General features: G+C 43.3%; 1 protein-coding gene across 1 annotated transcript in view; it reads right to left on the bottom strand.

Moving 5' to 3' along the window:
• Positions 1-1,338: 1,338 nt before the first annotated feature.
• FKBP15 (FK506 binding protein 15) overlaps positions 1,339-11,995 on the bottom strand; it is a 113,488-nt gene continuing 102,831 nt past the window's right edge. Inside the window, exons 25-32 of the mRNA XM_021711946.1 lie at positions 10,951-11,087; positions 8,984-9,139; positions 7,992-8,144; positions 6,867-6,992; positions 6,189-6,296; positions 5,203-5,930; positions 4,231-4,330; positions 1,339-1,961 (exon numbers count right to left, since the gene is read on the bottom strand). Coding sequence (XP_021567621.1) covers positions 1,884-1,961; positions 4,231-4,330; positions 5,203-5,930; positions 6,189-6,296; positions 6,867-6,992; positions 7,992-8,144; positions 8,984-9,139; positions 10,951-11,087 — 1,586 coding nt within the window. The 3' untranslated portion in view covers positions 1,339-1,883. The remainder of the gene's footprint in view (positions 1,962-4,230; positions 4,331-5,202; positions 5,931-6,188; positions 6,297-6,866; positions 6,993-7,991; positions 8,145-8,983; positions 9,140-10,950; positions 11,088-11,995) is intronic.

The following is an 11,995-nucleotide window of genomic DNA, read 5'->3' as shown; positions in this document are numbered from 1 at the left end:
GGAGATAAGAGTTTATATGAAGTGACAGACAGCAGTGCCTATTTGTTAAGCAACAAAGTAAACATGGAAATTCTTGCTGCCTCTCAGGACTATATATGGTAGAGAGGCACAAAGTCTGCAAAAATGATGTCAGGCCAGGCAGAGTGGAATTCAAGTCTGTATCTTATAAACACTTAAAATCAGGGACCGGCCAGTCGCGGTGGCTCACGCCTATAATCCCAGCACTTTGGGAGGCAGAGGCAAGAGGACTGCCTAAGCTCAGGAGTTTGAGACCAGCCTGAGCAACATGGCAAGACCTCGTCTCTACAATAAATCAAAAAAATGAGCCGGGCATGGAGGCACACACCTGTAGTTCTAGCTACTTGGAAGGCTGAGGCAGAAGGATCGCTTGAGCCCAGCAGGTCGGAGGCTGTGGTGGCTGTGAGCAGCGTGCTACTGCATTCTAGCCTGGGCGACAAAGTGATACTCCAACTCAAAAAAAAAAAAAAAATTAGATTCTCCAACATATGAATCAAAGACCTGGCTTAATAAAGTTAAGGAGGCTGGGCTCAGTGGCTCAGCCTGTAATCCCAGCACTTTGGGAGCCCGTGGGTTCGAGACCCGCTTGGGCAATTTGACGAGACCTTATCTCTACAATAAATGAAAAATTAGCCGGGCATGGTAGTACACGTCTGTAGTTCCAGCTACTTGGAAGGCTGAGGTGGAAAGATCGCTGGAGCCCAGCAGGTCGAGGCTGCAGTGGCTGGGAATGGCCACTGCACTCCAGTCTAGGTGACAGAGTGAGACTCCAACTCAAAAAAATCAATCAATAAATAAAGTTAAGGAGTCAAAAAAATTAATAAATCAGAGAACATTTTTATTAAAAATTTTTTTTTTTTTTAAGAAGACTTGCATAGTCTTCGGAAGATCCTAGAATAAATAAAATGACCACAGATATTTTCTCACAGCTTTTCTCACCCTACATTAGTTCTGGTCCCTGAGTTCAGAGGGAATGGAAGCTGCTCTCAAAGTGAAGAATCCATCAGGTGCCAAGAACAACAGAAAGTAGAGACCCTCCTACCTTCTCTGTAGGCTGTAGGATCAAGCCTTAAGGAGCAAGAGGATGACAGGACTGATCCTCAGATAACCACAGTGCCCCATGGATGAGTTAGGATCACAGAGTGGTGACTTTCTTTGAAAGCCTAGATGTTCCAGAGTTAGGTACCAAAGGGAATATGTCACAACACTTTTGTTCATGTTAACTAACCCAGATCTGTTAAGAGTTCTACCCTTAGATTCCCAAAGAGGAGCACAGACAACCCTTGGAACCAAACTCGATTTTTCCCCAAAGGCTTGAGTCAAGTTTCATTAGACATTTTATTTTCAAATATTCATTGACCTCTTGTATAAGATTTAAGGCAGATAAAAAAGATACATGTCTCAGGGCTACAGACTAGGCTGTGAACTGTACCAGTATCTAGATGGTATACCCTCCCCTCAGTTCTACCAGGGAGACTTCAACTCAGGTGATAGGTCTTGTTGCTGCGGCATAGTTGAGACTGGGCAGTTGTGGTGGAGGGTTCCCTAGTCAGTCTGAGAATTAATGAAGATAATTAAAATCTTGGAAGAAGGCAGGACTCTTGCAGGTGACTGGCTGGAGGGGAATCTATCAGCCCTTCCTCTAGCTAGCTGCTGAAAACCCAGTGTTTCTGAAGACAGGGTAATGCTCCTCTTCACCAGTTCAGGCAGGGGGTTCAGAAGGTGCTTACTCAGATGCCCGAACTATTGTCCCAGAATGCTCACCTTGACCTCACCCTGTGGCTCACCTAGACCCAACATTGACTGTGCAAAATCATGCTTAAGGAAGGGTTGTAGAGAAACCTTTGCACCAGTTTCCTGGGTCTTCATCCCAGCCAGTCAATATCATCGTCATCATCGTCATCTTCAGAAAGGGGTGTTGGAGGTGGACGTCCCTTCATGCTCTGACAAAACAGGAAAGAGTAGTCAGTCCTCACTTGTTCCTGCACCACTGGACTTCCTGCTTGTGAGCTGAAGTGATCCAACTTCTGTTTCTGGCTCCAGGTTGGAAAAGAGATTGTACTGTAAGGACTGAGTCGGAGGCCAGCAAATCTAGGCTTAAAGATAAAGGTGAGGCAAGCATGCAGAGAAGGGAGGCAATCTTTCAACAGAGACAAAAGACCAACTTTGTTTGGCTAATTTTGTCATTTATTTGTGAAGCACATATATTGATTTGACAGGTTTTCCTCTCATGTGGTAACTGACACATTTTGTGTGGACAAAGAAGGGTCAAAGAGGAGAGATGGGAGTAGGAAAAAGAAACAGAAGTAGATAGCCCTAAGAAAGGGAGAGGATGCAGAAGATAAAGGGAGGTTGGGAAGAATACAGTAACACTGAAAAAACACTTGTGGCCTACAGTGGCCTGACTGGCTCTGGATGTGGTCCCCTCATCTGAGCACATTCCCAAGCAGAGGCTCCTAGGAGGTGAAGAGCACAGGGCCACAGCCTCCTAAACCCTAGTCTCACTGGCTCCACCCTTGCTACTTCCAACCAGGTAGGGAGATAGAGGGGATTAACGAGCCATGAGAAATCTGCCCTTTCTATGACTTGAGCTCCTGACCCTTCTCCTCTGAATTGGCAGGGAACAGGTCCCATGAGGTAGCAGGGATTGATGCTAGAGACAGGCACGCACTGAGTAGTCTCTATCAAGGTACCTTCTGTTCTGGTGAGCTATTGCTGACCAGGACCAATCTTCGTAAGGCCAGGCCAAGCGGAAGGCAGCGTGGTATGTACGGAGGTCACTGGGCTAATCCCATCACCATCATGACTTAACAGACCTTGTGCTTCTCTCCAGACATCAATTAAGTGATCTCTAAACTCTGACAGTTTAGGATTTTCAAGTGTGGCGCACAGCTTCTGTTCTATCCTGGCTAAAGTTCTGGCTCACATTTACCAGCTACATAGCCTTAGTTATGTTACTATTTAATTTTCTGAGCCTCTGTCCTCTGATTTATAAAATGGGATAAAAGTGCCTACCTCACTGAATCAGTGGAAAATTTAGTGAAAATGTTTGTGAACTAGCTTTTTGAGTACCCAAGAAATACTGGTTAACTTGGTGACATTAATATTAATACCAATAATATACTTGCTAATTTAAAAATTCCAGCTATGTTGAGGACAGTCAACTTGGAATACTCAACTTTTTTTTTCTTTTCCCCTTTTATAGTGCAGAATTTACATTCAAGATTCTCAAATGAAAATTTAATTCTTGGGAAGAAAGGCTAATGGAAGGAACTGGCATGCTTCCCTCAAAGAAACATAGGCAGAGGGAAGGGCTCTGGTACATTTCATCTGTCATGTCTATCTTCCCAAAGTTTTGGCAAAAGACAAACCCACTCTGGCTGATTCATGAAGGGACAGGATTAACTCCCATTCACCCTCAGATTTCCATCCCTGGGATGGACTGAGCCTGAAGCTCATCTGTGTTCTCCATACTCATTTTACAGCAGTCGAAATGACCTAGTGGCGGCCAGGAATGTCATAACCTAGCACAATGGGAAACAGGAAGTATAAGAACTAGAACTCGAATCCAGGCTCTATTAGCAGCTTCCTTTCCTGGCCTTCGCTCTTGTTCTCTGTGAAGTGAGGCTATGCTGTTAGTACTGAACCCATTTTCTACCCAGGGTTATTGGGTGATGACAGAACAAGGCAGCAGGAAAGCAGACTGAATAAGCAGAAAATGCTCTGAAATAGGTGGTCTTCACAGGATCCTGGGATTTTCGTCCCAGCTTTACCATTAACTTACTCTGTGGCTTTAGGTAAATTATCCTTCTGAGCTTCCATTTCTTTATCTATGTATAAGTCTGCCAGGCAAGATGACCCTCAAAGTCCTTCCCATTTCTAAAATAGAAATGATATCCTGGCAGATTTGGGGAAACCTGAGTCTTTAGCATTCCAGTGTAGGACCAAGCAGCCCAACTTTCCTCACCCCAAGTGAGACTAATTCCTGTATGGACAAAGACTGATTTTTTTTCAAGGGTAAAGTGGTATCTGACCATCCCCACTCTGCTTACAGAGCTGCCCCCTCCCAGCCCCAAGCCTGCTCCCATAGGGCCCTGCACACAGAGCCCAGGGAGTGGGCCACCAGCAGACTCCATTTCTCTTCTCAGAGTCAGCAGGGAAAAGTCCCCAGATGGTTGTGTGAGGACTTGGCAGTGCTTGGGATTTCCTTACCACCTCATCTTCATCCTCCTCCTCCTCGGGCTGTGTTTTGGGTCTCAGGGCTTTCAGAGTTGCCCCTTTAAACAGTTCATCCTCTTCATCTCCAGAGAGACTGAAGGAAAATCAAGTCATAGAAAATGTTGTTGTTCCTGCTCCAGGCCACAATACGCAACAGCTACAAGGGTCACTGGGCCCTTGGGTAGGAATCCAACAGCTATGGGGATCACTCAGGAATTCCTCTCACCTCTGCTGCCACTTTTTCTCCCCAAACCCTACATTAGCCTCCTAGTGCTGCTGCCCCCCCGGAACCTAAAGCCATAGCAATCTTTTAAAAGTAATAACCCAGATCACATCGCTCGTCTGTTAGATCCCTTTAATACCTTCTCACTAGTTGAAGTCTAAACTTTTAACAGCACATTCAAATTTCATTAGTTTTCTAAACACAGCTTAATACTACTCTCCTCCCGATTACTATACCTCCTTTCAGTTCCTTGATTGTGTCATGTCACCTCCCACTGCAGGGCCTTTGCATATGCTATTCTCTCTCTCTGCAATTTCTTCTTCCTATTCCTGGCATGGATGGCTCCTTCCCACCCTCAGGTCTCAATTTAAATGTTACCTTCTCAGACTCCTTCCCTGACTACCCTAGCTAAAGCAGAACAACTCTCTTTATTATTTATGACAGCACCTTGTTTCTTTTTTTAAAGCACTTACCCTACTTTTATAATATATAAATATGTGTCTGTTTTCTTCACTAGACTGTAAGCTCCTTAAACTCAGGAGTCAAATCTGCCTTGCCTACCACACTATCACAGTGCCTACCACAGAGCCTTGTCGGTACTGTAGGTACTGTTGAATCAATACATGAATGCATGAATGAGTTCGTTAGTCAGTCTCTGAGGGATGAGTTTCCAGCCCTGGAAAAAACAGAGACCACCACAACATGTAGCCACTCAATCCCTGAAACTGCTCAGAGGAACATACCTGGAATGCTGAGAACGATGGTTGGGTCTGATGGCTGCTCCTGCAGCTATAGAACCTGCCTCTGTGCTAGACAGCTCCTCAGAGGGACCAGTGGAGCTAGTGACATCCTCATCTTTATTGAGCTCTGGAGGCTCAGGCTCTCCTGCTGGGCTTTCAGGCCCTAAGGACAGTGGGTCTCCCTTCTCAGGATCTGCAGTCAGGGACAGTCTTGTGGAGCTTTCCAACAGTGGGCCAAGTGGGGCTACTTCCCTGACACAGACTTTTCCCAATGGGTTGTCAGGCTTAGCTGCCATGGGACTGGCAGCAAGTGTCTCCTCACACTCAGAGTCCACAGCTACAGGGCCTGGAGGCTTGGGTGGAATCGAAGTCGGGGGTCCCAGAACTCTCCGGGATGGGATGCTAGGAAGTTCAGGTAGGAGGAAACTATCTTTTATCTCTGAGAGTGTGTCTGCTTCTGAGGGCTCCCCTTTCCCTCTCTGACCATCATCCTGAGGAGTGGGGAGGGGCTGAGGAGGCAAAGAGACAATTTCCTTGACCACCTGCTCCGATGGCACCACAGGGGACTCCTGCCTCTCTCTACTATGGGGTGCTTGTGACAGCCCCGAATTGGCTGAGACTGACTGCTCCGGGGAAGGCCTCTGTGGTCGCTCTTCTCCTTTTTCTTCTTCTTCACTGCTGCTCTCTTTCTTCTCTTGTTCCTGTTGGTTTAACAGCTGAAGAGTCACCATCTATTCAAAAGCCAAGAGGAGATGGTCACTGAAAGGAACACAGCAGCCATTCTTAGTTCTTCAGTCCTTACTAATATAACTGGTCGTCTAGTTCAAATGACTTTGCTTCCTCCTGTCAAAAAAGCCTGGCTACATCTGTCAAGTCACTCTAGGCAACTGAATCACTGAGGAACAGTCTTCAATAATATTCATGGTCCCTTAAAAGGTATTTAAGCAACAAAATCCCCATTCCAATGAAACAATCACAAGTTGGTATACCTTGATCGTATTCATGATGGTCCCCAGAATGGTCCTGCCATTGTAAGATTCCTCCAGCTCAAACTCTCCCCGTAAGGACTGAAACACCTGGTTCATGATCTTCTTAACCTGCATTAACATCAAAATGCATGCTGCCAAAATCAGGCCCTTAAGGGATGGATTAAAATTCCAGAAGAGGATTTGGAAGGCTAAAATGAAGCTATATTAGAACTTTACAGTGGGACATAGCTGATTATAAATGGATGCTATCTAAAGGCTATCACTGTGGAGAGGGCAATATTAAATAATGAGAGGTACTTTGACAGTTACCCATCAAGGGCAGGCAAGATATGGTAGACATGCCCAAGACTGCTTAGAGACCATTTCTTGATGCCTGCCTTCTACTGTGAGCATCACAAGAGCTGCCATAGGCTACAAGGGTTAGTGGCTAGTGGATGCTGGACACACTCCCCACCCCCATTCCTCTCCTGTGACTTAGAGGCACTTAACATATCTGTCAAACCTCAGAAGGCAAACCTTTTGGGTTTGCCACTAGAATGGTAAGTTCCAAAGGGTGAATTTTCAAGTGGTACATTATTAAAGTTAGGAAAGAAAAAAAAAAAAACTACCAACACAACGGCCACATTCTTTCTGAATACTTGACATGATATGGTTCGGTTCTTCAAAATATCAGCTCACCTTTTCTGAGGGGTCAGTAGCAGCAGCTTCAATCCCAGACACCTGGGACTTGTTCTTCTCTAGTTCCTTGACGTACTGTTCATTTTGCTCTGTGAGAGCTGTAACTTGGGTCTGGAGGGCTAAACACTGCAAGATGAACAGACTGTGGCTGTAACCTTAAGAACTGGGACTACCAATGAAGGTCAGTAAACCCCAGGGCAGAAGAGAGCCATCCTAAGCACCAACTCTTAACCTCACATAGGTCTGCTGGTGACCACTCCTCAGCCCCCAGCCCAGTACCTCCCCTCAGAGGAGTCTATTTCCTCATCATCAATTTCAACACCCAACTTCACTTCCTCTTTCCCAGTAAGGTCACATGTTGTCCCTAATCAGGTTAAAATAATGAAAAAAGGGCAGGAGTGTGGGTAATAACTCTAATTACACAGATGTAAACATTCAGCATTAGCAGCAACCTATTTACCTAAAAGACTGCCTCCAAGATCTCTGATTTTCAGCTGGATACTTCAAGGAAAGAAACTGGCCTCCAGATATGGGCTTTCATACCACAACCCTAAGCCATGTCCCATCTCTCTCCTTTTTATGCCTGATGGGTCCACTGTACCCCTCTCAGTGCCTTTGCCCAGGATGGTTTGTGTCCTTCTCTGTCTTACCAAAGCTACTTGTCCTTCTTGGCTCTGCTCAAATGTCACCTCTTTTGGGAAACCTTCCCAGTTCCCCTGGGTACTTCCTCTTCTGGGTCCCATAGCACTGAATGCGTATCTTTGTTTCTCTGTCTCCCTTTCTTGACTGTGAGATCTTTGAGGGCAGAGTTCTTTCTATGTACTTTCTCTAACACAGTGACTGGACTACAACTGACACTCAATACATATTTGCTTAATAAATGAAGGATCAAATAAAAATGGAAAACATGCTCCAGAACACTAGCACTGCTTTTTCTTTTGCCAAGTCATGACCTATTATCCAAATAAGTATGTCAAAGACAACTGACAAACTAGAGATAAAGAAGTATGGTTGTCTTCTAGCTATTAACATCTTTTAGGCCCCAAAGGATTGACAGGACTTTAATAGCCTGCCTGCCTCAAATTAACTGAGCTGCCTAAACTGTCTAGCACAAGAAAATACTACCTTTTCCTGAAGTTGTGTCAGCTTCTGCTGGTTGGCATCTCTCTGTGCACACACTTCTTGGTATTGCTGCAGGTGCTCACCCTTGGCAGAGGCCAACAAATGTTCACATTTTGCTTCCCACTGGGTTTGTAGTTCAGCCTGCACTAAAGAGAGCTGCCAAGAGAAAGTAACAATCATATCATCCTGTGTGTTGGCTGGGGGAAGGGGGCCGTCCTGCTGTACCTAGAGAAGCCTATCTGTCATAAGGCAAAAGAATAAGCTAACAGTCAAATTTAACTGGGAAACTTTTAAAAAGATACTTGTTACTTTTAAAGTAAATGTGGTTTTTAAATGTAGGTAGGAAGATGTCATTAGTTGACAAACTCTAAAAGGTGTTCCAACCAGACAAAAGTGTGACTGTCTAGGCAGGTCCCTGGAGTGCAGGGCCATAATATTATCATCACTTTCAGAGTCTAAACCCTAAACTTTAGAGGTTCAGAAAAATTTTTTTGCCAAAAGTTCCCAGAGGTGATCGAATTCAGGTTTCCAATGCACCCTAATTAAATGAATAAAAACATATGAATTTTAAACTTACAATGAGAAAGGCTGCTGTCACATGGACTACAGACCCAGTTGTGCCCTGCCACTATCCCTGGTTTCCCTTCCTGGTTACCTAAATAAATCCCTTCTTTCCAAGGATAATAATGTACCTGAAGGATGGTGTCTGGAAGTTGAGGACTTTGACCTTATCATGTTTGGAATTTTTTGTAAAGAGATTTTTTCATTTTTACTTATGCAATTAAATAATTAAATATTAACTAAGCTTTAAAAAAAGAAAGAAGATTCTCCATTTGATTCCTGGCTCTCCTGCATACTTTTTACACCTTTCTCCAAAGTGAGAGTATCAACTATGAGAAACACCACCCTAAAACATAAGGAAGAAACTAGAAACTTTTCTCTCTGAATCCTTCACACCTTCTTTTTATTTCCAAAGTGCTTCAGTTTCCTATTACCTGCTCTGCAGCTGCTTGGTCTGTGGACACCCGAGTCTTTTTCAAGAGCTGTCGAAGCTTGTCCAATTCTTCCTGGTATGACTTGCGAATTTCATCTATCTCCTCCTCGGCCTGACAACGTTCTTGAGCAGACTTCTTTTTCCTTTCTGAGAGGTTCTTAGAAACAAGAGAACCATCATCAGCTCTAGTTTGCTAATGAGGGGATGGTGGTGGTGGTAACTGTTGACCTTGCTGGGTCTTTACTCCATTTCTGGAAACGGTATGTGTTATAGTTTAACGTGTCCCTATATATTTAACATTCTTGGCTATTGGGTAAGGAAAGTTGTGACAAGGAAAAGGAAGACAAAAAGAGCTTTATCTACCACTCTATTAAGACTACCCTAACACTGGTGAGGGTATGGGAAATCAGACACTCTCACATCCTGCTGGCAGGAAAATAAATGGATATACGCTTTGGATGGCAATCTTGCGAAAAGCATCTAAAAATATGCAAACCCAGAAATTCCACAAATCTGTCTTAAGGATATAATAAATCATGTTCTTAAAGACTGTGTTACAAAGACAATCACTGTAATAGTGTACAACAATGAAACTGAAAACAGCCAAGAGATCAGAGGATTGTTTTTCTTAAAAAAAAAACGGATAGAATCATAAAGAATAAACTGAAATGTAGACCAAGATTTACCCCCTAAAAAGGCACTGGGCCAAAACATCTTCCCTAGTGAGTTTTACTAAAGCCTGAGAAGCAGTTTGCTCTTTTCATATTTAAACTGTTCCAGAACACAGAAAAAGATAGAAATGTTCCTACTTTGTTCAATGAGCTAGTACTAACCTGATATTAAAATTTAACCCACAAAAAATACTATAAATAAAAAGATGGCAAATTAGAAAAACACTAAGTACATCTATGACTGACAAAGGACTGATACCCTTAATAGGGTTTGCAAATTAAACTAATATTACAATAGGAAAGACGGTAAAGAACATTAAAAAGAGAATTCACAGAAAACAAAAATAGGTATAAATATACGAAAGCTTCACTACTAACTAAAACAGCATGTGTCACCTGTCAGACAAATAAAGTTTAGAAGAAGTGGTATATGTAGAGTTGGGAAGAACGTGGCAAAATTGGCTCACTCACAGTGCTGGAAATATAATCCAGGACACTCTTCTTTGAGGATAATCTGGCAATATTTATAAAAAATTCCCTTTGATCCTACGATTCTAATTCAAGCAATCCATCCCATGGGAATGCTCAAATGGATTTGCAAAAGTAGTCATAGAGTATGAGGATATCCATAGCAGCAATGCTTGAAATAAACAAAACCATTCATCAGTAAGTGAATAATTAAATAAATTATGGCACAACCTCACAATAGACTATTATGTAGTAGTTAAATAAGAGTGAGAAAGATCTCTAGCCAGGCACAGTAGCTCATGCCTGTAATCCCAGCACTTTGGGAGGCGGAGGCGAGAGGATTGCCTGAGTCCAGGGGTACGAGACCAGCCTGGGCAACTTGGCGAGATCTCATCTCTACAATAAATTAAAAAATTATCTAGGCATGGTAGTGTATGCTTGTGGTTCCAGCTACTTGGAAGGCTGAGGTGGAAGGATCACCTGCGCCCAGCAAGTTGAGACTGCGGTTGCTGTGAGAGTGCCACTGTACTCCTGCCTGGGTGACACTCAAAGAGAAAGTTATCAGTATACATATATGTATGAGTGTGTATGTATGTTTTATACATATAGAACACAAATTGGAAAAAACATACATTGTCACCTCTAATGCATGAGATTAGAGTGGGGAAAAATAAATTTTTAAAATTTTATGCTTTTCTATATTATTTGTATTTGTTACAATAAGCACATAATATTATAGTTTTTAAAAGGAAAATAAAAATGTTTATTTATTAAACAGCTAAGCCTAGCCACTTGGGTTCAACAGAGAAACTTGGGTTGTAGAATCTACCTTTTCCAGAGACTCCTTCTCAGCTCGAAGGTCAGTCAGTTCCTCTTCCAGGGATGTCACCTTGAGTTCCAGTTGTCTCCGGCTCTGCTTCTCACTTTTGAATTTGGACTGTGCTTGCTCAGAGGTTTCCTGGAGTTCTGGGATATAGGAGCAGAGAGACATGGCTGCAGAACCAGAGCTGCAGTGGACTATGTGTTATTCCAGTGGCTCTTTCAAAGCTGCATTCTTTGATCTCCCAATCCTACCACACAAGCAGCCTCCAGAGACTTCAGTCAGCACTGCTTCACTAATCAGCAGTTAAGATGTACCAGACATAAGCTAACTCCCCCACCAACCCATATTTATCCCATATAAAGTCATCTCTATATGTGTATCAACTTATGTACATACAAAATAGAAACGTTCCAAGCAGTCAGAAACCACCTTTGAGACAGATCATTCCTAAAATTCTATTTGGGTCATTGTATTTGTTTAGTATCTGGGCAGATCTTTGTTTAGTATTGGTCTAGGCCCTTTCTCACTGCCTGAGTAAGATAGCCTTAACTTTCTTGGGAGTTGGGACATTCTACCAAGAGTCTGCTTTCAAAACATTCCTTCTCAAATGAAGCTATTTGAAATATTACTTTTAATTTAATGCACAAAAATGTTTGGAATACTTTTGCGACTCTTATAGTTCTTAAGGTAATTGTCATAGGGCAGCACAAAGCAGAAATGAGATATTTGTAAGACATTCAAATCTAAGATTGTCTAACACATGTTTGCCTCATGTGGATCCAAGTGAAGTTCTAAAACAGAAGAGATGTATCTTCTTTTTTCTTTTTTTGAGTTGGAGTCTCACTCTGTCACCCAGACTGGAGTGCAGTGGCCGCTCCCGGCCACCGCAGCCTGGACCTGCTGGGCTCCAGCCATCCTTCTGCCTCAGCCTTCCAAGTAGCTGGAACTACAGGCGCGTGCTACCATGCCCGGCTAATTTTTGATTTATTGTAGAGATGAGGTCTCGCCAAGTTGCCCAGGTGGGTCTCAAACCCGCGGGCTCAGGCAATCC

This window comes from Carlito syrichta, unplaced genomic scaffold (assembly GCF_000164805.1).
Source record: "Carlito syrichta isolate Samal-C Ts95f unplaced genomic scaffold, Tarsius_syrichta-2.0.1 Scaffold302949, whole genome shotgun sequence".
NCBI classification, from domain to species: Eukaryota; Metazoa; Chordata; class Mammalia; order Primates; family Tarsiidae; genus Carlito; species Carlito syrichta.
Note: the sequence above shows the minus strand (reverse complement) of the source record. Positions and strands in the feature narration are given on the sequence as shown.